The sequence below is a fragment of the Pipistrellus hanaki genome (genome assembly GCF_964339955.1).
Source record: "Pipistrellus hanaki genome assembly, chromosome: 3".
NCBI classification, from domain to species: Eukaryota; Metazoa; Chordata; class Mammalia; order Chiroptera; family Vespertilionidae; genus Pipistrellus; species Pipistrellus hanaki.
In genome coordinates, this window is record NC_140505.1 from 182,003,915 (window position 1) to 182,031,502 (window position 27,588).

Here is a 27,588-nt window from a genome sequence, read left to right on the forward strand (position 1 = left end):
TTGTTGGAAGTTGCTTTGTCACGTGGACACTACTTCTCTTGGTTATTTCTAGATATTTCGTCTTTGGAATCGTCACAGAAGAAAAAGAAAAGGTCCAGCCCGCAAGCTGCCGATACAGCTATGGACCTGCTGAAAGCTATCACTTCCCCGCTGGCCGCAGGCTCCAAGTCCTCCAAGAAGTCAGGGGAAAAGTCCTCTAGTTCTTCTGGTCACTCGGAGAGCAGAAAGGACCACCACAGGAAGAAAATAAGTGGGAACAGTGGGGAACTGTCCCTGGAGGATGGGGGTTCCCACAAATCGAAAAAAATGAAACCGCTCTATGTGAATACTGAGACACTGACCCTCCGGGAGCCTGACGGCTTAAAGATGAAGCTCATTCTCTCACCAAAGGAGAAAGGGAGCAGCTCAGTGGATGAGGAGTCTCTTCAGTGCCCCTCTCAGCAAGGGGCTGTGAAAAAGCCCTCTAAGAAATCAGCTCGGGATGAGCAAGGTGCTTTACTCCTAGGACACGAGTTACAGAGCTTCCTGAAAACAGCCCGGAAGAAGCACAAGTCATCCTCAGACCCACATTCCTCTTCTGGCCCTGAAGGCGGTGGGTCTGATGCCTCCCAGTTCCCAGAATCCCACAGTTCTAATCTGGAACTTTCAGGGCTTGAGCCTGCCCTAGGAGAATCAGACTCAACCTCTGGAGGGGAGCTAGAGGCCGGTGAGTTGGTGATAGATGATTCCTACCGGGAAATCAAGAAGAAAAAGAAGTCAAAGAAAAGCAAAAAGAAGAAGGACAAGGAGAAGCATAAGGAGAAACGCCATTCCAAGTCCAAGAGAAGTTCAGGACTTTCTGCCGCAGTGGTGGGAGAGGTCACCATGACTCCTGGCCCTCCTCCCAGCGTCCCCTACCCTGCAGCCGCTGCCCCTCCCCCGCCGCTTCCTGGCCTCCACACTGATGGGCACAGTGAGAAAAAAAAGAAAAAAGAGGAGAAGGATAGAGAGAGAGAAAGAGGAGAAAAGGTAAAACTTAGAAAACCCCATTTTCTAAGGTGTGGTGGGGTTAGATGAAGCAGGGCCCTGTCTCCATCTGGTTGGAGCATCATCCCATGCATGGAAGGGTCACTGGTTCGATACCGGGTCCGGGGCGTGTACAGGAGGCAACTAACTGATCCATGGTTCTCTCTCACATTGATGTTTCTCTCTCTCTCTCTCTCTCTCTCTCTCTCTCTCAAATCATTTAAAAACAAACAAACATATCCTCAGGTGAGGATTTAGAGAGACAGAGAGACAGACAGAGAGAGAGAAGCAGGTTTGTCCTTGCTAATAGTAGATAGATGTGGAAATAAGCAGCCGAGGTGAACCACTGGGAATGTAGCAAGGTAAATCTCTTGGAATGATACAAAGTATAAAATATTACCAATGGCTGAGTCTGTCTGATAAAACAGCAATCTTAATTATTCATGGTTTTTCTTGATGGAGTAGTTGTCCCATTGAGTCAAGCATAGGTAGGGTGGTCAGAGAAAGCTTGAAGAAGGATGTCAGTGGAAGGGAACTCATGGAGGCAGAGATGTTTAGGAAGTAGCATTGCAGAACTACTGAATTCCAGTCCTGTGTTTCTAGCTGCCTGATAAATCTATCTACCTGAATGGCTTGGGCAGTTCTCACCCCCCAAACCTGCATCTCCTCTTTTATCTCTCTCTGTATTCCCCATTTCCTGTCACTCAACCCAAACTCAACACTACGTGCTACCATGCACTGTGTGAGAACTGAACTTGTTTCCCGCACATTCTTACCTCCGTTCCTCTGCTCATTTTCTTCTGAGCCTCCTTCCCTTCTCACATGTTGAAGCTGTGCATTCCCTTCAAGACTTAAACAAATGCCATCTGCTAAGACTTCAGTCCCTCCGGTCAGAATTAACTTCTTGATTGATTTGAGAGAGAGAGACAGATACACATCTATTTGTTGTTCCACTTATTTATCCATTCATTGGTTGCTTGTATGTGCCCTGACTGGAGATTGAACCCACAACCTTAGCATATTGGGGCTCTCTAACCAACTGACAAACCCAGCCAGGATCAGAATTAACTTCTGAACTCTCACAACACCTTGCTGTCTCTCCCTTATTGCACCTACTGCCATCTTTGTGCAGGTTCCATTTCCCCTGTTAAAGATTATTAGCTTCTTACAGGTGTTTTAACTCCGCAGGGGCTGTCTTAGTCACCTTAATAGTGCCTTCAATGCCTTATATCCTTGGTAAGCATTTTGTGATATGTCAAATGAGTGAATATGTTGTTGAAAATATGTATTGAAAAACGCAGGTTGGGAGCAAATGGTAGAGTTTTAAATTCCAAAATAGAGGATTTGGCAGTGGGCACTTTGGGGTTATGCGCAGAGGTTAGATCTAAATCAGCGGTCACCAACTTTTCCAACCTCACAGACCACCGGTTGGCGACCACTGCTCTAAATGATCATTTCAGAATAAAATGATAGAGCTGTACCAGGTGGTTTAGACTGAAGAGAGACTTGAGACAGACAATCCAGAAGCTTATTCTGGTCCAAAGTCAGTTGTCAAAGCTGCTAGAAATAAAATGGGAGACAGGTTCAGGAGCGACCGAAGGGGAAACTGGCATGGTCTGGCCCCTGGGCTTGGATCTGGGAAGCCAGAAATACAAATGAGCGTAAAGATGCCCCTTAAGGTTTTGAACCTGTGTACCTTGGAAAGTAAAATTATAATCTCCTCAGTTGTAGAGAGTTAGTTGTAATTTCCCCCGTGTGGCTAGCAGTTGCTAGTGAAAAAGAATTATAGTTAGAATAAAAGTCTTATTATGAGTCAGTATTTGATTGTGACTGTCCAAACCTGAAGCAGTCATACTTTAAATGTAATAATTTATCCAACAAATAGCGTGCTTTTTAAACTTCTCTGAAACTTTAAACAAATACCCTTTCCTGGGTTTTATTTCAGTATAAAAAAGAACTACCTACAACCTTTCTAATGCCAAGACCCTTTAATACAGCTCCTCTTGTTGTGGTGACCCCCAACCATAAAATTATTTTTGTGGCTACTTCATAACTGTAATTTTGCTACTGTTAATGAATCGTAATGTAAATATCTGTGTTTTCTGATGGTCTTAGGCGACCCTGCTAGCGGTTCTCAACCTGTGTAACTGCAAAATTACAGTTATGAAGTAGCAATGAAAATAATTTTATGGTTGGGAGTCACCACAACATGAGGAACTGTATTAAAGGGTCGCAGCATTAGGAATGTTAAGAACCACTGTAGAACGAAATGTTTCAGGAATCCTGTTCCCTCAATCTACAGCGAGCAGAGACTGGAGAGCCAACTGTAGAAATGCTGAAGGTCTCTGTCCCCTTTCTCCCTTAGAGTCTGTGACCAGGACTGTTATGAAAATAGGAAGCAAGAAGACTGGCTGGTTTGGGAGAAGATAAGTTAGGTTGACTGTTAAGATCCAAGCATCAAGAGATTCAGCATATCTAAGTGGCTAAGATATTGAGCTCTGGAGCCAAACCACTTGGGTTCAAATCCTGGCTCTGCCACTGACAAGCTCTGCGATGTTGTACAAGCCACACAGCTTCAGCATCTGTAAGCTGGGGGTGGCAATAGGCTCTAGCAGGACCCCTAAAGATTGAGTGAGATAATGCATGGGGATGAGTTTAGGGCTTCAGTATGGCAAGGTGCCACCGCAAACTCAAAGGGGCACCATTAGGCATTTTAAATATATTCAATTTTCTAAGAAACAGCAGTACTTGACATCTGTCAGAAACCTTGTGAATTACTATCTCAAAGTAATTCACAGCTTCAGTATCTTCTGTACATTTCTTTGAATAAAGCCACATCTTTTCAAAGCTGGGTTTTCTGTAATTGCTTTGATCAAAAGCAAGTATCATGTGAAAACTCACGTAGGCACCATGAACCAACAAAGTTAGGGAACTTTGGCTTCTCACAATGCTCAGCACATAGTGGACACTTCATAAATATTCCTTGTTATAATCATCTCACTAGAATTTCCAGAGAGCAATGGAAATGCGAGACCTAGAATTCAGTAGAACGATTGAAACTAGGGTTAGAAGTTGGATGCTCCTGTGCAGTAAATGAAATATGTGAGTGGACGGGAGGGCATAGAGCCCAGAGCAGAATCTTGTTGAATTCTCACCTGAGAGCACTGGCGAAGGAAGAGGGAGAAGTTGTGTTGGAGGAAAACCAGAGAGGGGTCAGTGTGGCGGCAGTGAGGAGACAGGCAGTCTCGGAGGAGATGGTCCCATGTAGAGCGGACACATTGTTACGTGTCATGGGGAAGAATGGGAGCCAGCTGGGCGGAGTTCAGGAATAGTGAGAAGCGAAGGCAGCTGGGGTGGAGCCCTCACTGGAGAATTTTGACTGATAGAAAGAAGGGAAATTGGACTAGCTCCCTGGTGACAGGTAAAATTTTCAGTGTTTAGTTCTATTTGGGAAGTGGGTGCTTGCTTGTTTGTATCTTTGTTGTTGAATCTTGCTTTCTAAGAAGGAGTAGAGAAATCACATGCTAATTTTATTTATTTATTTATTTATTTATTTATTTATTTATTTATTTATTTTGGTAGCACAGCAGTTTTTAATTAAAGGAAACATTTTGTATATACCAAGTAAGACAAATTCTAAAACAATCAAATTTTAAGATTAGGAAGGTATACATTTTTGGTGTCAAAACAAGAAACATTCCCCCCAAACATGACTTTTCTACAATGCTAATAGCCAGAAAGTAAAAAAGCGTGATCTTACTTTCCTGAATGTATTTCTTGTATTAAGTACAGAAAAGTGGTTATATGTTCACTATTTACTAACATACTCAGCTAAACTCACTGAGCAGCCTTGAGCATTCCTTGTGTTACTTATCCAGGATTACTCTTTAATATATGACTTCCTTTGGTGTATCTGTCTGCTCATTTGTACGTTTTCCGTTTATGCAGGAGACACAAGTGGTTGGTGAAACCATAAAACATGGTTCACTGAGTGTAACTAGTGAATAAAAGAGCTCACTGCAAATGTGAGCATGGTTATTCTCTGCAAGATTATATAAGTCATTATTAATGACTCCCCTTACAGATCACCCACTAGAGTGGAAGCTTTTGTGTGTATACAGGAGGAACAGAACATCATAACATTTCAAAGTTTTATTAAATCACAAAGCCTACCCACTGCCACTCACAATAACATTGCCTCTTCAGAGACGTGCCCTTTAGTTAAATGCATTTCTAGAATGTCCACATTTTCTCTAAGCAAACTAAGGCTAGCCAGGTGGCCTGCTGCCTGGCACACCCAGGCATTGTTGCCAATCTGCTAAGCTAAATTCTGAGCTATAATTAGACTTGTGATGGCACTGTATACATTCTTTGTTGGTAAGACTGAAGCTGACCAGCAGCAGTGAGTGGTGAAAGCTAGTACCTACCATCTCCTGAGTGCCTGCTGTGTGCCAGGCTTTCCTAGGTATTTTACATACATAGCAGTCTTGACTGGTAGGTACCATTTGGCTGAGGAGAAAGCTGAAAAGGCGTGGAGTCAGAATGGGTTTCTTTAACCGCAATCCTGTACTCTTTCCATTCTGCCACATGCCTTTTTAAAACTTTAAGACAGGGGTCTTCAAACTATGGCCCGCGGGCCACATGCAGCCCCCAGGGGAGTCTGATCCTGCCCGCCAGGTTTTTTGGGCAGTGAGCGCAGCCGAGGTGTTACAGTAGGAATTAGTAGTTCATATAGTCCGGCCCTCCAGCTCTCTGAGGGACCGTGATCTGGCCCCCACTTTAAAAAGTTTGAGGACCCCTGCTTTAAGAGATGGCTACCCAGGGCCATAATACATTTTGACAAAGCTAAAAGGTTGGTTGTAGGTGAGAGGAAACCAATATATTGTGCTGCTGTCTGAGATTAGTCCTACTAAGAGGTAGGTAAAGATGTTTTTAAATTGAAGAGGCGGAGTATAAGGAAATACAATGAAAGCTTGGACTAACATTCAGCAGACTTAGATTCTTGTTCTGCTATTTTGGCCTTGTCCACTTGAGATTGCTTCCTCACTTCCAGTGAGGTTACTGAGACTAAACTAGGTGATACACGGAACACACTTAGCACAAGGCGCGGCTCAGTAAACAGTAGCTTAAATTCTTCAAAAGCATAAAATGAAAGCATCTTTTAACAACCTTTTCAACCGCTAATCACATTAGACTAAACAAGGAAACTATGCTTTTATGGTTTTGGTTTTGTTTTGCTTTGTTTTTTTAATATAACACCCAGCTTTTAGGAAGCAACCTCTGCACTATCTAACCTATTTGGAAACAGTTAAGAACCAAAACAGGGTCTCTAAGGAGCAAAGGCAGATGTTCTAAAGCGAGTTTCTGCAGCTTCTGGGAGCCCTTTAGGAGTGTTGTGGGGAGTAACATTGCCCAGAGATGAATCACGTGGCCTCTCTGAGCCTGTTCTTTGTGGAATAGCGCTCTGGGACTCAGCTTCTGCACCTGCAAGGTGTTGTGAAGATTGGATGAGGTAATACAAATGAGTGCACACTGGCCTTTCATGCACACCACTGAGTCTTTCTTACTGAATACTCAGGCACTTGCCAGGTGCAGTGGACAAAGATAAGTGGGGTAGTGTCAGCCTTGGTGTAGTAAGAGAGGATGGAAAGTGTTGGGTGTGATGGACCTCAGCAGAGACAGTTGCTGGGGAGTGTGAGGAGAGCTGGAGGTGTCAGAGAAGGTTTCTTGGGGAGCTGTCATCTGAGCCGAATCTTGAGGCCAAAAATGAATTAAGGAAGAGGGTGGAGCTGAGAAAGAATTAGTAAATTACGATAGTAATAGCTATATTTGTAGAGGTTTTACTCTAGAGTAGGGGTGTCGAACTCAATCAGAGAAGGGGCCAAAATCTAAAATCCAGCCTAAATTGCGGGCCGAATGGTTTACTGAACAGTCATAAACTGACAATGTCATAAACTGACAGCGGAATGCAGTGATGACAGCGCGGTGCAGGCCACATTGCAAGGCCTGGCGGGCTGGATTTGGCCCGCGGGCCTTGTGTTTGACACATGTGCTCTAGAGTATTCTCAGCACTACACTAAGTTTTTTAATCTAAGGTATATCAATGAATTTTTACAAGAACCCAATGAAGTGTCCATATTATCTCCATTTCACAGAAGTAAGCCAAATAAAGTGAAATCACCTGCCCCAGGACACATCTATTTAGTGGCAGAGTAGGAATGGGAACCCAGGTTTTTCTGATGGCAGGTTCCATTCTCTTTCCACTATACAGAAAGTATTTAAATTGTAGTAAGTGCAGTATTATGAGAGGCAGAAGTACAGAGTATATTTTAGAAAGATTTACATTCAGAATGGTCAAAATAAAAGCATTGGTGTGAAAGCCTTACTTTGCACTCCGTCCTTTAGCCAGATCAGACTTAGGGATCTCAGTCCAGTTCATTCACAAGAGCATCAGTGGTTGTCATGGTTATGAGTACGGGCTCCAAAGCCAGACTGAGTTCAGATGCTGGCCCTGCCACTCCATAGATATGTGACTGTGAATCTCTGTTTCCCCTCCGTGTTTAAAATGGCAGTGGTGATGGCACCACCTAGTAGGGTTGTTAAAAGGCTTAATTTCCACAGGTGTCTCCTGCACTATTCCATTAATGAAGAGATCGGACCCTGTCATTAGCAGAAGAAAACCAGGTTCTATTTTTAAGATTTCTAAGTTACGTTTTGACTTAACTCTCAGAAAGTTTATCCTTTAAAAGCCTTTTTTAAACTAGTCATGAGAAGTTTTGAAGAGTAGTTTTTATCATATTCTCAGAGTCTAAGACCCCAAAGAGTTAATTAAGCAGGACTGTTTTATAAAGACCATTAAGAAGTTGCTCTTTGAAAGATCTTGATACTGTGACAAATGTCTTCAAACATTTAAAAGGATATTCTGGCTGTAAAATTACAACATTGTGAGTCACAGTAAGTGGACTTGTTACAAGTCATTTGCTACAATTAGTACTAATGTATCCAAGTTTTCAAAATATTAACATTTTATTAAAGGGCAGTCCATGTTATTCCAGATCCACTGTGGATCACTTGCAATACTTGCTTGAGAAAGTCTAGACTAGAAATAACTGGCCTTGCCTTTAGAATTACGTGGGAATGTTTTGTATGTGTAGAGAGCATCCATTGTGTGTTTCTAACTACTAATTTATAAAAATGTCTGTGCCCTGGAGAAAGTTTAACCATTCATTTTAATTGGGAACTTCAGTGCACAGACTGAAGTTGCATCTTGTGCAGTGATTAGATTCGAAGGTCAGCACATAAGGTGAAAGCTGTTAGTCAGTTTCCCTTGAAAATGTCCTAGGAAGACTCCACAATGAAGGCCAGCAGGTCCTGAGTCCGACAGAATGCCAGCCCAGTGCAGCTAGATTTCCTGTCTTCCGCACCAGTGAAGTCATTGGCAGGAGCCATCCTTTTATTATTTTTAAATATATTTTATTGATTTTTTACAGAGAGGAAGAGAGAGGGATAGAGAGTTAGAAACATCGATGAGAGAGAAACATAGACCAGCTGCCTCCTGCACGCCCCCTACCGGGGATGTGCCTGCAACCAATGTACATGCCCTTGACCGGAATCGAGCCCGGGACCCTTCAGTCTGTAGACCGACGCTCTACCACTGAGCCAAACCGGTTTCGGCCTTTTATTATTTTTAATGTTAGCTACACTTGGTTGGTAGTGAGTTGCACACCTTGAGAGAGTCACACAGGAACTCTCTGGGGAAGCAGGTTTATCCCCTCACACACACCGAGGAATAGGTTTAGAGAGGAATCCCCAGACTGATCAGTCCAGTCCTCACACATTTATATTCTCTCTTTTCTCTCTTTCTCTCTCTTTCTCTCTCAGCTAAATATAGAACTTGGGTAAGCTTGGTGTGCGGTGTGTGTAGTGCTGCTCCATTGGGTCTTATTAGAACACTTAGAGCATTTGGGGATGTGAAGCTGCTATAAAATTAATGAAGGAGAAGCTGCACCCAGCATTCTAACCTCTTTAAACAGGGCTGGCTGCACCAACAGAAGAGTGAAATGGGACCTTTACTATTTAAATGAAAAGTTTTAAGTAAAGACCGTGCTGCTGTTTTCTGTGTGTGTAAAAGCTTGTATTGGCTTTTTGGATGCCACAAGTTCTATTTGGAAAAAGGCAGGGAATAGAAAGGAATTCAGTAGATTTCTGTTGTAGCATAACCAATTACCACAGCATTTCTCTGTTATCTCCCAGAAGTCAGCTGGGCTCGGCTCAGGCTGAGCCTGGGACCCGTCCAGGTTCTCACCTGAGGCGAGGGCTCTGCCAGGTGTTGGCAGCTCCTCAGGCTGGTGGCAGCGTCTAGTTTGTTGCCGATGTGGAACTCATGGCATCTGTTTTCTTCAAGTCCAAGGCCAGCAGGAGTGTCTGCTGTTGCATCTTGTTTCCCTCATGGGCTCACCTAATAAGGTCAGGCCCACACTGGATAGTCGTAATGGCTGACTCAGAGTCACTCACTGGGACCTTTATCCCACCTGCCATCCCACTTACAAGAAACGTGGGAGTCAGTGTCCCTTCGCAGTCACCGTCCTGCCCACACTCCAGGGAAGGGCATTAGATAGGCCTTGTCAGTCAGGGGGTGGAAATCGTGGGAGCCATCTTGGATTCCTGCCTATCACATAAATAATATTACTGAGTATCTCCTGAAGTGCCAGACACTGTCCAATTAATTCCCACCTTTGCATAAAAATGGCATTTTCCAAGTTTGACTCATAGGGAACTAAAGCTCGGGGAAATGAATGTGTGTAACTAGCGAAGAGTATGATCAGGATGCTAACTTGGATCTGCTGGCCTCCAAAGCCCCGCTCTCTCCATTTTGCCACACGATCTCTGCTCAACCCTGTCACTTCTCCCTCCTTTCCAATGTGTTTGCTCTCCTCCAACCTCACCGTCTTGGCTGTAGGCCATTCTTACCCGTCCCTGGCACTATTATTGTAGAAGAGCTCTCCACTATATGTTTTATTCAGGGTCAGATAATTAGTATAAGGGAAAGATGGTGGGCCTTTAAGCTCTACTGTGTTTTTCTACTGTTTTGTGCTGCTTTACCTGCCTTAGAATGTGAGCTCATCCTCTTAAGAACTCACCCCACCCAGTGCAGGTACCCAATGAATGCTAGTTTATTTTCTACATAACTGAATAAAGTCCTTTAGAAGGTTCAAGAGGAACCCTTTCTTTATAAGTGGATTTGGAGCTAATATATTGGCCAGGAGTTGTGTTTAATTTTGTCAAGTTTTAATTTTATGTTCTAGCTTTAGATGGCCTGGGGGAATAGGGAGCGTGAAAACTTCTACAGTATTATATCATGTTTGAGAAAATATTGCTAAAACTCCATGTTTGTTTAAAAATATGACCAAATGAGCTATGAACTCTCTCAAGCACATATTCTTTCTATTGTCAATATTTAATAGTGAGATTGATTCTACGGTTGAGAAAGATGTGTCTTAAGTATAGACTTCCACAGATTCTTTCATCATGTACTCCAGTAATTGGCAGGCCTATGGCTAAGCTATTTAAAATTATTAGTTTAAAACTTTTTTTAAAATATATATATTTTTATTGAGTTTTTACAGAGAGGAAGGGAGAGGGATAGAGAGCTAGAAACATCTATGAGAGAGAAACACCGACCAGCCACCTCCTGAACATCCCCCACAGGGGATGTGACTGCAACCAAAGTACATGCCCTTGGCTGGAATCGATCCTGGGACCCTTCAGTCCGCAGGCTGATGCTCTATCCACTGAGCCAAACCGGTTTGGCAGTTTAAAACTTTTGAAGCTGAATTTGTAACAAACATGCCACAATTTTCATATCCAAAGAAGTGCTGTCTCATTGAAAGCACTTTGGAAGCTATCAGGAAAGCTTCTGTTTCTCAGAATGGTTTCAGAATTGCTTTTGTTCATTATCTTTTAATTTTTCAGTTACTTGACATACAGTATTCTATTAGTTATATTAGTTTATGTTTGATTAGATGTTTATTTAACTTATGAAATGATCCCCTGGATAAGTCTAGGACCCACCTGACACCTTACGTAGTTACTACAGTATGATTCACTCTATGCTGTATGTATTTTATATCCCGTGACTTTTTATAACTAGCAATTTGTGCTTCTTAGTCCCTTCCCATTTTTCACCTATCCTCCAATCCCTCCCATTTGTCACCCATTGAAAATTAGAATTCCTTTTGGAATTAAAGTCATAGCCATCACATAAGTTTTTTATTGTCATCAGTCTCTGCCAGTCTTTGGCCTTTGAGGATAATTATTTTATGAAACAGCATTAAGAACTAAGGTGAATAAAGTGTACACTCAGGTTAAAACAATACGCAACTCTAAAGTCAAGAAACGGGACAGTGTTGTTTGTTGGTTTGTTTTTGTCATAAAATCTGACACTTAAGGGAAACAAAAGTTCCCAGTAACTTTTAAAGCACCAAACGTTCGTCGTAATAACTGCAGGACCAGGAAGGACTGTGTTGGGAGCAGATGGAGGACTGATCCACATACCTCGATGCTTACAGACGGAGTTTTAAAGGAAAGCATGCTAAACACTCTCAGTTTATTGGATAAAGATTATAAAAGGATAGTGTTTTCTTTTTAAATAGTAACTACTCTGTAAGGAGACAACTTTCTTTCATTGGTCCATAATGCATAGCCCAGGCTACCTATGTGGTACTTATTCTGGTGGTGTCATAACAATAAGCAAAATACTACTTTCTGAGTTTCCCTTTTTTTGTCCTCAAATGAAAGGTTTAGACAGGTGCTATCTAATGAATCTTCTTAGGTAGGAAAACAACTTTTTTCCCGCTCGGTCTGTGGATAGTTGTAAAATGGAATGCATAATGGTATATCATCTTTAATTTTATTTTATTTTTTAATATATTTTATTGATTTTTTACAGAGAGGAAGGGAGAGGGATAAAGAGTTAGAAACATTGATGGGAGAGAAACATTGATCAGCTGCCTCTTGCACATCTCCTACTGGGGATGTGCCCGCAACCAAGGTACATGCCCTTGACCGGAATCGAACCTGGGACCTTTCGGTCCGCAGGCCAATGCTCTACCCACTGAGCCAAACCAGTTAGGGCTCACCTTTTATTTTAAATATCCCTCATCGAATTAGCTATTTCTCAAAAACCATGCTTTGCTCTTGGAATTGTCATAATACAGTGAAGAGCAAACATACTTCAAGTAGAGGAAAGTAGTTGGAATAAACGAGGTTCATCCTACATTGACCAACAAAGAATTCTATTGATGCCCCAACCAGTTTGGCTCAGTGGATAGAGCGTAGGCTTGTGGACTAAAGGGTCCCAGGTTCGATTCTGGTCAAGGGCATGTACCTTGGTTGTGGGCACATCCCCAGTGGGAGGTGTGCAGGAGGCAGCTGATAGATGTTTCTCTCTCGTTGATGTTTCTAACTCTATTCCTCTCTGTAACAAATTAATAAAATATATATTTAAAAAGAAAAGAATTCTCTTATTTACTTAACTCACCTGAACCACAAGAATGTGAACAGTGAAATAATGGTAAACTACAAGTGACAGTAAAAGCAGGATCAGGAAAATTATAAGATTAGAAATCAAATGTAGAGGAACAAAAGAACATAGACTTGGCTCTTGGCTTTCACAGTTTAAAGGGAAATTATGTGGTGGTTATTTTAAAGATGAGAAAAGCGACATCCCAGGAGAGGTAAAGAATTTTCTCAGCGCTTGGTTCTGAAAGAAACGTAACGTGAGATTGTACACAGGAAGGCTGGGGGCTTTACAGGTAATTACTGTGCAGCTGCCAGGGTCTGAAACATCTAGAAAAGCATTAAGATGTGCTTTTACCTCCTAAGCAATACTGACAGTCATCTCCGGGTAATAAGAAGCAAGGCTTAAGTTAATGGTCCTCTTTAGGAAAGCTGTTAGTAGAACGCTTTCCTGGATGGAAAAGGGTGTGAGATTCAGAGTTGCTCAACTTGTGTTCTGATCAACCCTGTTCTGCTCCCATGTGGCTCCAGCCAAAAAAGAAGAACATGTCGGCCTACCAGGTGTTCTGTAAGGAGTACCGCGTGACCATCGTGGCTGACCACCCCGGCATAGGTAAGGACACGTCTCATCTTCCTTCCCCTTCCCACGTGCGCCCGCAAGCAGTACAGCTAATTCAGTCAGGAAGGAGCTTCTCCCCTAGTATTAAAGGAAGCCAGGTCTCATTTTTTCCCAGCAGATCTGCAAGTCACTCTAGATTTTGTCTTATGTTTATCCCAACCATAAAAGTGATAAGCTTTTTTTAAAAAAAAATTATTTTATTGATTTTCTACAGAGAGGAAGGGAGAGGGATAGAGAGTTAGAAACATCGATGAGAGAGAAACATCGATCAGCTGCCTCCTGCACACCTCCCACTGGGGATGTGCCTGCAACCAAGGTACATGCCCTTGACTGGAATCAAACCTGGGACCTTTCAGTCCGCAGGCCGACGCTCTGTCCACTGAGCCAAACCGGTTAGGGCAGTGATAAGCTTTTTATTTATCTCTCTTAAGTTCATAAAATGGAAAACAGTAAAATTAAATATTATGAAGCTCAGTATATAAATATGCAGCTGCTTATTTCCAAGATTCTACAGTTGACCTTTTCCTTAAACTGCCCCGGGTGTGCAGTAATGAGATGACTTACATTGTTCACATTTGTCTGTGTGTTAGAAGTTAGCGAGGTGAGGAAAACACTGCACCATAGACCTTGGACAAGGCACTTAACCTCCATAAATCTCATTTGCCTGAGATGTAAATAGTTTCCCGAATTTCTCATCACGGTGTTGGGAGGCACGTGTGAAGGACCCTGCAGATAAGAATGCAGTGTGCAAAGCCTGACCTTGCCGTGCATGTGCAAGAGCAGCACACGCCTCTGGAGGATGCTTCTGAGCGGCCACGGGGAAATTCTTTGGTACCGAGTTCTCGGAAATTCAGTAAAAATCTAACATCTTTTCTTAAACTCTACAGCACATGTTTTCTTTAACCTAAGTTAATAAGCCCTGAGTTGTGGGATCAAATTAAAAGACACCAGAAAGATGCTTAGGGAACAGATCCCTAGAGAGGAGATGTGAGAGGATTTGAGTCTATCTCATGATCCCCAAAGGGGTCCCTACCCTATAGAAAAGAATCAAGAAAGCTGGTGGGTCCTAGCTGGTGTGGTTCAGTGGATAGAGCAACGGCCTGCAGACTGAAGGGTCCCTGGTTTGATTCTGGTCAAGGGCACATGCCTAGGGGGGCATGTGGGAGGCAGCCGATCAATGATTCTCATTACTGATATTTCTCTCTCTCCCTCTCTGAAGTCAACAAAAATATATTTTTTTAAAAAACAAAAACCGAAAACTGGTGGGGTTTGGTTTGGGTTGGTTTAAGAATATTCTGCTATTTATATAAAGTGATTTTCAAATACTTTTCTCAGTTTTTGCTCTCATCAACCTCTGTTTTGTTGATAGTTAAACCTTTATTTTATTGAATTTTTTACTATTTTATGCCAGATTTTGGGGAACTTAGTAAAAAACTGGCTGAGGTGTGGAAGCAATTGCCAGAAAAGGATAAACTGGTAAGTACACTTTCTTATAAACATATTTTTTAATTGCTTTATGCCTTCTAAAATGTATGATTCTCCCATAGACCACCCAGTCAAAAAACACTGAAATAGTGAAACAATGACAGGTCAATGGAAAATGGTTTACTAGAGGGCAATGACACTGATTGGTGCCAGTTTACTCTGGGTAAAATTTAGCTGCACTGAGGCTGTTTTTTCTAAACTTTTCTAATTTTTTTTTTTTTTTACAACAGTCTTACATTTGAGCCAAAAGATGGCCTAATTTGGGCATGCTTAAAGTATTTTAAGAAAAAATCCCTTTACTAGTCAGCCCAAGGTCTGAGAAGTGAGGAAAGGCATCCACTTAATAGTCACTGCAAATAATAAAGCCCTGGGACTATGACTACTAGGGAGCCAGGTTCCAGACTATCCTCACCCGCTACCAGGTAATGTCCCGTACTGCGAAGAAGCTAATGAGACTGTGATGACTAGTCATGTCTGAGTCTTAGTCACTTTCCAGTAGGCTGATACAAAGATGGTTTAGGAATTAGAATTGCCATCTTGCTTTAAGGTATAGCTCATCTGGGTAAAACAACCTAAATATTTCTGACCCAAGTATTAATAGTTTATCTTTAGTTTCTATTTTTCATTTCAACGTTAGCCTACTGTTGGTTTTGCCAACTAGCAAGTTAGAAGAAATATTTTAACCACATGGACATAATACCGAGCCAGATGTTTACTCCATGATTTTACATTGCGGTCTTAGAGGTCTAAAATCAGTGCTGAGAGCTGACCGTCAGCCTTGAGGAATGTATGCAGTGCTCTGAGTTCGGACAGCATTCAGTGTCTGTGCCTGCTCAGTGGCCCTCTGCTTGAGAGTTAGCATCAGCTCTCTGCACTGTCCCCTCTCATTTCTGTATTCTACTTTTCCATGACTGCTTTCCATTTTATTTTTACTTTTTGATTGATTTTATTTTATTGTATTTTGCCGGATCTGATTGCAGATTTGGAAGCAAAAAGCTCAGTATCTGCAGCACAAACAAAACAAAGCAGAAGCTACAACTGTGAAAAGAAAAGCATCCAGCTCAGAAGGCTCCGTGAAAGTAAAAGGTAGTGGCCACATCCCTCTCCTGCTTTGCTTTTCCCTGGAGCACTGTAAATTCTGCTGCCTAGCTGAGAAATTGGGAGAGCAGCCTACTTTAGAAGCAGACCTTGATACCCAGGTATTATTACTAAACATTATATGTTGAAAAGGCATTTAGAAAATATAAATCAGAAGTCGGCAAACTTCTTTGGTAAAGGGCAAGAGAGTAAATACTTGAAGCCTTGCAGTCCCAAGTGCTTTTTGTGTGACATATTCTTTGTTTTATCTACAACCGTTTAAAAATGTAAAAATTAGCCGAAACCGGTTTGGCTCAGTGGATAGAGCGTCAGCCTGCGGACTGAAGGGTCCCGGGTTCAATTCCGGTCAAGGGCATGTACCTTGGTTGCAGGCACCTCCCCAGTGGGGGGTGTGCAGGAAGCAGCTGATCGATGTTTCTCTCTCATCGACATTTCTAACTCTCTATCTCTCTCCCTTCCTCTTTGTAAAAAATCAATAAAAAATATATATATTTTTTAAAAATAAAAAAATAAAAATGTAAAAATTCTTACAAAAACAGGTCATGTGCCAGATTTGGCCCACAGTCCATAGCTGTGCTAATTCCTGGCATAGCTCCCAAACAGGGGAAATCAGGAAGGGCATTTGTGTGGTGTTCAAGGCCATAGGAAGCTTGGTCTCTCTATTTCGTCTCTGTCCTCAGCTTCCTCGGCAGGAGTGCTGTCACCCCAAAAGAAGTCCCCGCCCACCACCATGCTGTTACCAGCCTCCCCGGCCAAAGCCCCTGAGACAGAGCCCATTGATGTCGCTGCGCATCTACAGCTGCTGGGAGAGTCCCTCAGCCTCATCGGACACCGCCTGCAGGAAACGGAGGTGAGCATAGCCGTCCGCAGCATGACTCCAGGGTCGGATAGAATTTGAGTCCACCCATTCATCCCACATATATGCATTGAGCAGCTGCTGTATGCTGTGTTATGCCAGGTGTTTAGGGTGCAGTGATAAAGAAGACTTACAGTCATAGAAACATCTGGAGATTTGGAATTAAAGTGTACACTAATGCCATCCTATTGAAGCAGCGGCACAAAAAAGAAATTCGAATACCCTGTATTTTCCCCCCAGCTTTATTAAGATACAATTGACATATAACCCTGTGACTTATTATTTTTTAAATGCAGTGGGAAAACTGAGTACAAATCCCATGGAAGTTTTGATCACTTGTAGTTCTAAGACAGTCTGAGTTTTCCTGCACATTTCCAGCAAGGTCTTTAACAGACGGATTAGGTTGTATGGAGGACTAAGAGTTCCTCTACTTTTTTGAGAGTAGGTAGCAAATAGGAAATTGAGTTCTCAAGCTCTTCATTACTCTGCACTGAAGTTGAATTACACAGTGCAGTGTGCCCTCCGGAGATCTTGGTCCTTTTCAGTTTCAAAATCACTTACCCTGCAAAGCTGTCATACTCCATTTCTATTACCATATTCCATATCTAATTGTACTGCCCTCTTGGCTAACTCAGCAGCATAGTATTTCAGTTTTCCCACTGGGTTCTACTAGGACATTTCAGCAAAGAAATCAGTCTCAGCTACTAAAGCCATTGTAAGCTAAAAATCAGTGTAGGAATATAAAACCATCAATTTGCTTCTATGTGGAAGTTGAATTATTACTCAACAAAAAAGTGCCAATGGCCGAAACTGGTTTGGCTCAGTGGATAGAGCATCGGTTTGCTGACTGAAGGGTCCCAGGTTCAATTCCGGTCAAGGGCATGTACATTGGTTGCAGGCACATTCCCGGTGGGGGGTGTGCAGAAGGCAGCTGGTCGATGTTTCTCTCTTGTCGACGTTTCTAGCTTTCTATCCCTCTCCCTCTCTGGATAATCAATAAAATATTTTTTTTTTTTAAAGTGCCAATGGCCACAAGAGATGACATTGTATCTAAGTTCTTTGACTAGTTTCAAAAATTTAGCATTTGTAACAAGTTAGTAGTTAGAACAGTAGTCTACTCTAGATGTGTAGATATGGCAGAACGGCTAGAGTTCTTTTATGTAGGCTGATGTCCGAATGGTTGTAGTTACTTCCAGAATAAAATAGTCTGAAATTTTGGTTATTTTTCATATTTAGATTGTGTATATTTTCTAAAAAGTTAGAATATAAAATGATATCCATATTCCAGATTTTTCTTCATATTTCCATTTAATTGAACAAGTATTTGTTGAGGATAAGGCATTACTCCAAAACCTTGGGGGAGTAGAAAATCTGAATAGTTCCTTATCATTCCTACCATCAGGAAACTTCCAGTTTAATTGGAAAGAGAGAATGTAAGTTAGCAAATTCTAAGAAGCCAGCAGCTGTGCGCAGTTGCCGAGTTACACACACAGCGTGACCAAAAAGGGAAAGAATTTTGCAAAATCTCTAGTCTGATTTTTTACATAACAGTCTAATTGAGATGTAACTCACCTACCATAAATGCACTTTTTAAAAAGTTAGTGGGCATTAGCATAGCCACAGAATTGTGGGCCCATTTCTACTACCTCGTTCCAGAACATCTCGCTTACCCTGAAAAGAAACCCCATTCCCTTCAGCAGCCTTTCCCATGTACCCTCTACTCCACTTTTTCTGGGACTTGAACATCTGCATGCGTCCTCACAATTAGGATGCAGTTTTCATGTACCACTTATTTATGTTTATTTAAAGAAATTTCTGCGTGCTTTCACAATATCTTCAATATCATAAGTGTGATATTCTTTTTTTCCCTAATAAACGTCAAAATGGATATCACAGTAATTAATGTTCACCTATATGCCACCTGAAATTACATCTTACACTTTAAGGAACATGTCTTTATAGAATTTGCTCATTTAAGATTGAATGCCTGAAGCCTAGTGACTAGTGACTAGTGACTAGTGCAGTGACTAGTACCAGCTTACACAATGATTTGTGACCGGGCCCAGCTTGCCTCACTTCTAACCTGTCCTCATTCCGTTGTTCTGTGCCCGCTGACGCTGAGTAGTGATGGAGAATAGAGAGGGGGGGGAGTGAGAGGCTCTGAAGGGGAGCTGAAAGGCTAGGTAGCAGCAGTTCATCCCGTGGAGATGTTGGAGAGAGACATTCCAAACAGGAAAACTGAGCACATCGGTTTCTAACCTCAGGGTTTCCCACAGAAATGGGTTAAAGGAGGCCCAGTAAGACCCCACTCGTACTTTAACCAGATCTTTTAGCTCTTTTGTATTTTGGGGTCCACCTGTGGTTTGGGGGGTGGGTTGTGTATGTGTGTTTTGTTTTGTTTTTATATTTTATTGATTTGAGAGAGGGAGAGAGAGATAGAAACATTAATGATGAGAGAGAATCACCAATTGGCTGTCTCCTGCACACCCCCTACTGGGGATCGAGCCCGCAACCCAGGCATGCGCCCTTGTCCAGAATCGAACCTGGACCCTTCAGTCCATAGGCCAACGCTCTGTCCATTAAGCCAAACCAGCTAGGGCATGTGTGTGTTTTTTTTTGTTTGTTTGTTGTTTTTTTTTAAATATATTTTATTGATTTTGTACAGAGAGGAAGGGGGAGAGAGAGTTAGAAACATCAATGAGAGAGAGTCATCAATCAGCTGCCTCTTGCACACCCCCTACTGGGGATCTGCCCACAACCAAGGTACATGCCCTTGACCGGAATCGAACCCGGGACCCTTCAGTCCCCAAGCGGACGCTCTATCCATTGAGCCAAACCGGTCCCGGCCATGTGTGTGTTTTTTAATATGTTTTTATTGATTTTAGAGAGGAAGGGAGAGGGAGAGAGAGAGAGAGAGAGAGAGAGAGAGAGAGAAACATCAGTGATGAGAGAGAATCATTGATGGGCTGCCTCATGCAGGCCCCCTACTGGAGGATCAAGCCCGGAACTTGGGCATGTGCCCCAACCAGGAATGGAACTGTAACCTCCTGGTTCATAAGTCTGCCCTCAACCACTGAGCCGCTGTAACTGGGCCAGGAAGGGTTTTTTAAGAGCTTACTGTATGGGCAACACCAGTAGTTATTGGGAGACTATAAAAAGGAATAGGACATGGTTCCTGACCTCGAGTTGCTCTCCATTAGGAGAGCCCATTGAAGTTATATAAAATGTTATCTATAATTAACTGTAAGGCAAAGTAATGGAATAATATTACTAATTTTCTTTGAATGGTTACTCAACCAGCTTTGGTTCAGAGTGCTTCATAGCGATTCATTTAATTCACTCGGCAGCTTCCTGAGGCAGAATTCTTGTTCCTCCGACTTTACAGAAGGAAATAAATAAAACACAGACTTAGAGGTTAATTAACTAGGTGCTGAAGCAGAGCTTGAATTTGGTCCATGCTCTTCACCCATCCCGCACTGCCTCCCATGGAAGTGAGCGATAGGAAACACTGCGCAAGAGGGTGGGGGGGAGGGAGAGTTGGTGTTGGCGAGGCCTAGACACTAGGCAGTTATATGAATGATGGTGATTTCAATAGGAAGGGGTGCTAGGAGGAGGGTCCCCTTTTCTCATTATAGCACACTGAAATTGAGAAATGTCCCAAATTAGAGACCTAGCAGGCAGCCAGAAATGCAATTTTGGAGTCAGTCTAAGTTATTGGTAATAGTAATAATTACTGATACTTTTGAGCACATATCATGAGCCAGACACAAAGCCAATTACTTCTATGGTCTCACTTAAGCCCCTCTGTGCCGCAGAGCTGTTAGTGGTCTACTTCATAGCTACAGCCTAGGAAGCAGCTTGCCCGGTACAGAAACAGTGGGTGGACTAGTCAGCTCCGGGCCCGGCAGGCCTGGCCGAGCTCATTCTGGGCAGGACTCTGCTCTGCAGCCTCCAAGGAGATGTAGCCTCACAGCACTCATAGTTGAAGCGGATTATGCATCAACTGGGCAGGGGTATTTGCAGCAAGCAGTCTTATTTCTTATCTCTGAATCACAGAGATACGGACAAGACGTTAAAGGACTACATTTTCTTCTTTTTGAGTCAACAAATCAACATAGAAAAGTGATATTATCAGCTATCAAAAGCCACATATTGGAGAAGTGTGTGCATGTTTATATTACATGCTAATGTGTAGGGTTGTAGAAGTCTCATAGTTGTTGCATTTGAGCTGTATTTGTGGCCTTCATAAGAAAAATACTTTTGCATGCCTGATCTCCGCAAATCTTCCCAGTAGCTCTCCAGAGTAGACGGCATTTGTTACTATTCCTAAATATAGGCTCTTACCCCCCCCCCCCCCCCCCATTCAAGACTACCCCAAAGTTGGATACAGGGTAAGATGAGTAAGGAATATAGCAAAGAAGCCTGGGATTGTATTATAAAAGTTTTCTTTCTAAACAATTACAGAGTTACCAAAGCAGATACCTTCCACTTCTGCTTAGTCTCCTAGAACTGCCTAAGACTTAAAGAAAGTGAGGAAATCGAAACCAGTTTGGCTCAGTGGATAGAGTGTCGGCCTGCGAACTAAAAGGTCCCAAGTTCGATTCTGGTCAAGGGCATGTACCTTGGTTGCGGGCACATCCCCAGTAGGGGGTGTGCAGGAGGCAGCTGATCGATGTTTCTCTCTCATCAATGTTTCTAACTCTCTATCTCTCCCTTCCTCTCTGTAAAAAATCAATAAAATATATTAAAAGAAAAAGAAAAAAAAGTGAGGAAATGGCCCTAGCTGGTTTGGCTCAGTGGATAGAACGTTGGCCTATGGACTGAAGGTTCCTGGGTTCAATTCCAGTCAAGGGCATATGCCTGGGCTGCTGGCTCAATCCCCAGTGGGGGGTGTTCAGGGAGCAGCCAATCAATGATTCTCTGTCACCATTGATGTATCTTTCTCTTTCCCTCTCCCTTTTTCTCTGACATAAAATATATTTAAAGGAGAGAGGGTGGGAGGGAGGGAACCACACAAGGAGGGAGCGTCAGGAGTGGGCTGCCCATCACAACTGACGCCTCTCTCGTGCTCTCCCCTCCAGGGCATGGTGGCTGTGTCTGGCAGTTTGTCAGTGCTTCTGGATTCCATCATCTGTGCGCTCGGCCCCCTGGCATGTCTGACCACACAACTACCTGAACTGAATGGCTGTCCCAAACAGGTCTTGGTGAGTTCCCCTTGTCTTCCTTGGAGTTTCAGAGCCAGAACCCTTGGGAGCCAGAGAGGCCCCGTCTTAAAGAGCTCTATCAGGCACAAGCTCCTATGGCATCAAGCGTAGAGGCTCCCTCCACGTGTGGGAACGTGATACTGCGTAACTCGCTGAACGCATGCCATGCTCTCAGTGAAACCAAACATGCCATCCCCTAAAACAGTCCTGTGGAGGGAAGATTCTAGCCCTTGAGATACTGCAACAACTCCTGTACCTCCTGTTTGTTCCACTGTAAGAAGTACAGGAGTCTTCTGCCTCTTTTGTGCTGGTATCAATGGAGTAGTCAGAAGAAAACCTAGCATAACAGACACTGGATGCTACCTTCATTCTCCCCGTTTTCTCAAACTCGGGGTTTTCTTTCTCACTTGGGTCCCCTGAACAAAGAAGCACGTGTCAGGGAGCCAAGGCTTAGAACTCTGCAGTTGAACCTTTCCCCCTTGTTTTGCAGGCGAACACACTAGACAACATCGCTTATATCATGCCTGGACTGTGACAGCAGAGAACCCTGGGACAGAAACCTTGTCCTACCCCACTGCTGGTTTGTGTACATATGACCGTTCCAGATCTCTTCACTGGCCACTGGGTGTAGGTTTTAAATTTTTATATACATACACATAAATATATATATATATATAATGTACAGTATATACATAGGATTGTAACTATTTCGCTTTTAATAATTTTATGAAATGGCAAAGGCTTAGCCAAGAGGAAACCTTGGCATGAAAATGGGCTTGGGATTCTTTTTTCTCCTGTGGTGGATAAATCTGCCTTAAAAATCAATGTTACTTGAGGGCTGGGGCTTGTTCTGGGTGCCAAGTGCATCTCATTATGGACAGCTAAAATGTGATTTTTTTCCCAAGCTCAGTTGTACCTCCAGACCCATCACTGACCATTTGCCTTACCTGTCTTACAGTCTGAAATGTAAGAGGAAAGATTATGGGAAGATGCCAGGTGACCGAAAGTGCTAAAGCCTTTCAACTTGAAGTGTCTTGGGTGGGAGCTGATAAAATCGTTCCCATCTGAGAGTCATTGCGATGGCTTAGGTGAACCTAGGAGGGGTTCATTCCAGTTCCTGCGATACAGGTGTCCATGTCTCAGCTTATTGTAATCATTGGCAGCCTCTGTGGGGGCCAAGGAATTCTGTGAGCCCTGGCAGCATACAACGCCTTGAAGAGGGTAACGCTGTCAATGCCACCAGTTGAACTGCATATATTGTGAGGCGACCCAGAATCTTTGGTCTGCAGAACGAAGAGCTGGTATCTTCCATCTGGCAGCATCCACTTAGCCACCAGGTCCTCACAGGTTCTGTGTAACTGCTTGGTGGCCGTTGAAGATGAATTCGGCCTAGTGGGATTCTTGGGTTCATCTTATTGGCTCCCCTGGTGGGCGGATCCACAGTGTTCTGCATTCCACACATAAGCGAATTGCAAAAAAAAAGTAGTTGATTCTCATGTAGGTTTATTTATGTGCGCGTGTGAATGTGTTTTAATTATGTGTATTTAACTCTTTAAAATCTTAGATTTTAATTTATCCTGTAAATTTCTGTATATATAATTTAATAACACAACCTCCACCAGCAACAGCATGTGGAAGATGCAGATTGTTCTTTCTTCCTCCCTTCCTTCCCTTGAAAACTCCAAATCATCCGCATTTGAAGGCATTGTGCCTCAAAAAGGAATCAATATGTCAGGATTCTAGTTCTTTATAATTCAATAATGTGAAGAAAGTGAAATAAAAAGGAATGTTTTCATTCCCAGCTGCCCTTATTTCCAAAGAACCAGACTTTTACTTCCTAGATCCAAAGAAGACAGCTGAGCGCTTCAGGGTTGTTTTTAAACGTGTGAGCCTCCCTGCCAAACGGCAGCTCGGAGGGAACTTGCTTCCCAGGCTCCACGGAGCTCCACGGCATCCGAGTGGAGGTTTGGGAACAGTGCAGCCAGTCCACACCCCATCGAATGCCTCCCTTGTCCCCGCCAGAGTGGTTGCGGGGCTTTCTTAATGGTGTTCTGGCTGCTGAATGCCTTTCTCAGCTCAGAGTGGTTTTGAGATTTAATTGAGGAGACGGAAGGAAAGGGGAATGTTTGGGAACCAAAATCAGGAACAGAAATCTCGTTTTGATTTTGTGTGTTAGAACCTGTACCATGCCTCATCTGTACCCACGGAAGTTTCCTGTTTGACACAGGTATCAAGGAGGGGCCTTGAAGACATGGCTTAGTCCCGAAAGAAGCCAGTCCTGCCATGGTCATTTGTATACATTCATGCAAACCTGATGAGGACCTGCTTTCTGTTTGTTTTCCTTTCAAATCCAATCCTATTGTATTTGTATTTAAAATTTGTACACATTTGTATAATAACCTGTACCTTGTGGTATTTGGTACTATTAGAGGAAAAACTTTGGATTCAGACCTTCTTGCAATTTTTATATCATTGTTTTATTTTTGTTTTTAAAATAAATCCTAGTGGTTTGATCCAAATTCCATTACAGTTGTATAAAGAAATAAAATTTTGTACTTATATTATTAAAAACCACATTTTTAATATTTATAGTCCAGTCTCAGCTATCTTTTCCATGCTGCCAACCAAAGTTGCTCTGAAAGTAGAAAACCTGTTTTTCACACTATCTCCTACCATAATATTCTTCTTTTTTTTTTAATCTATCTGGAATAGTCATTTTCCTATCGTCTTGCTCTGTTTCTGTTAACTTTTACATTGTGGGGTCTCTCATGTTTTCTCTTTTACAAACTACAAACTATATGAGAAGTATAGCTCTGGTTCATTGACCAATAAAATTGCATGTACATTTAGTGTGTACACATAACTCAAGAAAATACCAGTCCTGTGTAAAGTTCACATATGAATCATATGTTCCAATATATTTCATGCTGTTTCAGTACTGTCTTGACTTAGTGATACTGGATCAGTCACTTAATCTTTATAGATAACCAAAGTCCCATCTGTAAAACAATGTTAATGTCACTTCCCTGTCTCTAAGCCAGAAGCCAGCCAGGCTGACATGAATGTTTGGAAATATTTTGAACATTAATATACAGAGATTTGACTTTTTAGGGTGTAAAAATTTCAATGCAAACACAAGGTGTTAATAGCCATAAATGATGAAATACTATTGTTAAAAGTCTAACTTCTTATGGAGTAATTTTCATATCTCATTTAATCCTCCCACAAGCCTCATGAGTATTATTCCTCTTTACAATAAGGAGACATTTGCAGAAAAGTGCTTTTCCTAAGATTATATGCCTATTAAATGGCAGAGCCAGAATAAGCATGCTGGTACAGCCAACCCCAAAGCCTAAGCTCTTCTACCCAAAGCCACTTTCAAAAGTAAATTGTGTATGTAATTCATCAGAATCCTTCTTTAATATTATCTATAGTATTTAGCAAATGTGGAAATGTAGGAAAACCTCTGAGACCTTTCTTTAGGTCTGGAATGAGGAACCTGTTTTGAGAAAAGCATTTTTACAGAAGCAAAATTGAGTAAGTTATCTAAAGTATCTACGAATCACTGAATCAACAGAAACACGTTATCTGGGGCCATTGGGGCAATTTAGAATAATTGTGCTGTCCAGATTCCAGGATCACTTGAGTCAACAGGAATGCACTGTCTGTAGCTACTGAGGCAATTTAGGATAATTGAGCTGTCCTGGTCCCCAAAAGAATGTGCTTCGATGACCAGTGAGATCACAATCAATGGGATATTCCAACGATCATCAGTGGAGTATTGGGATAGCATCTATAAGTTCAGAAAATCAAAACTTTCTATTGTCTTAGCAAACAAATAAGTACAGAACCCCAACAGCAGTTTCTACCTGAGATGATTGCTACCATACTTCATTGTGATCCACTCCCTGTTTAGGGTCACATGATTGTCTCTGCTTTTTTTACTATGAAGGATAAACCTTATGGCCGTTTTGTTCTTGGCAGTAAGCCAAGATATCATAATCACTTTAAACCAGAGTGATGATGTAGGAAGCAAGAACTTACGGTAAATCACCCCACACAAACTAATGGAAGAATCCAAAGGAAGTTCTGGCTAAATATACTCCATACAACCAAGCAATAATCTTTTTTCATTTTTTATTAAGGTATATGTGTACATATCTTACCAATTCCTATACATGCCCTCCCTCCCCAGAGTTTTGTGTCCATTGGTTATGCTTATACCAAGCAATAATCTTAAATGAAGAAAAATATGAATGGTACCTGACATGAAGTTCATCTAATGTACATCTCCTTTTATAGTCCAAAAACCATTATTGAAAGGTAGATTGACTCAAATGTTCATGTTATTGTGCTGGACAACAGTGGTGAGTAAAGCAGACGTAGTATTCCAACCCTTATGAAGCATCTAGACTTATAGGGGGAAAGGCATTTATTTATTAAGTCTCACATGCATTATTAAAACACTTCAAAGCACAGCAGTTATGATTTCCATAATGTTTTTATATTGTAAAGAAGTTTGCCCTTAAACTGGTTAACATTTGTTAAACAGGTTAACACGCAGTAATGATTATAAGTTCACATTAGATTTTCCATCATCCTAAATTTCTGCAGAGTCAATTTACTAGCCTTGAATCACACAAACTTGATCAATAAATACTAAAGTCCCATACTACCAGAGCAGTGGTTATTGTCTCTTTTGAGGTCTTTAGAGGAAAAAAAACAACCCATTGATCTGGCGTCTAATGTGACATCTGAAACATGGTCCAGACTGGCAGGTTGAAGAACACAGAATTACAAAGCTGGGAAAGGCCTCTGAGAGCCTTCATTCTCAACTTGGGGTCAACAGCTGTGCTCCCGGGGCCCCAAAACTCCCCGAAGTTATATTGGATCTCTGCCTTTTCAGAAAGGCTCGTGGCTTCAAATTCTCAAAAGAGCCTGTGACCTCAAAAAAAGAGAAAAGTTGAGAGTCCTTGGACTAATTCCAGCATCCCGAGAATATGGGAAGCTGTTTGAATCACACCGTAAATGAATGGCAGAGATGAATCCCAGGCACCATTCGCGACATCTGCGTGCTCTCTGCTAGCCCGTCCCAAGCTGAATTTATTGAGTTGGCTCTCTGTCAAGGGAGCTCGAACTCCTGGCTCTTGTCTCCTATTTGAGATAAGTGAATCTGGGCTGCGCGCGCCTCGGCTTGCACCTGGGAGACCTCGAACTCCGATAGGAAGAGTCCTATTAGGACAGGGAGACAACAGGCCAGAGAGGGTATCTACCCCCTCGGTGGGTGTGCAGTCACGGTGACGTCCCGAGGACTAAGACATTTAAAAAGTGAGCGCTGCCATCGAGCTGGCTCTGCAACCTTAGCCAAGTCACAGCTCCGGTCTGAGACCCGGTTTTCCAGGTGTGTTACAGGATCGCCAGGCCACGCCCCCTAAACATTGGGGGCGTGGCTTAGAGAGCCCCACGCCCCCGGGCTCCCAGCCGCCCTACGTCGTGCGTGACGTCCGCCGACGGCGAGTGAGCCCCCGTGAGGTCACTGCCCTCCCCCTCGGAGTGCCGACCCTCCTCAGGGGTGGGGCCCGTGTCCGATTCCAGACTCGCTCCGCTCCGCCCCCGCGGGCGCCTCCTCGCGGGCCAGCCGGCGCGTCACGTGACGGGTCGGCGGCGCTGGCGGTTGCTGTCAGCTGATATCACGGGTTGGTGGCAGCGGCAGCCGTGGCGATGGACTTTCTCCTGGGGAACCCGTTCAGCTCTCCGGTGGGACAGCGCATCGGTGAGTCCCCGGAGCCTCGCCGGGCCCTGCC

The 27,588-nt window shown here is 42.8% G+C and overlaps 2 protein-coding genes across 5 annotated transcripts in view; both read left to right on the top strand.

Moving 5' to 3' along the window:
• Positions 1-24,373, top strand: part of HMGXB4 (HMG-box containing 4) — a 31,210-nt gene extending 6,837 nt beyond the window's left edge. For all 3 annotated transcript variants that reach the window (XM_084880165.1, XM_084880166.1, XM_084880167.1), the window contains 7 exons: positions 53-1,008; positions 13,054-13,135; positions 14,553-14,617; positions 15,607-15,712; positions 16,405-16,574; positions 21,662-21,784; positions 22,275-24,373. In XM_084880165.1, coding sequence (XP_084736291.1) covers positions 53-1,008; positions 13,054-13,135; positions 14,553-14,617; positions 15,607-15,712; positions 16,405-16,574; positions 21,662-21,784; positions 22,275-22,319 — 1,547 coding nt within the window. In that variant the 3' untranslated portion in view covers positions 22,320-24,373. The remainder of the gene's footprint in view (positions 1-52; positions 1,009-13,053; positions 13,136-14,552; positions 14,618-15,606; positions 15,713-16,404; positions 16,575-21,661; positions 21,785-22,274) is intronic.
• A 1,573-nt stretch (positions 24,374-25,946) lies between these two features.
• The window catches only part of TOM1 (target of myb1 membrane trafficking protein), a 36,444-nt gene continuing 34,802 nt past the window's right edge, over positions 25,947-27,588 (top strand). For both annotated transcript variants that reach the window (XM_084880174.1, XM_084880175.1), the window contains exon 1: positions 25,947-27,557. In XM_084880174.1, coding sequence (XP_084736300.1) covers positions 27,506-27,557 — 52 coding nt within the window. In that variant the 5' untranslated portion in view covers positions 25,947-27,505. The remainder of the gene's footprint in view (positions 27,558-27,588) is intronic.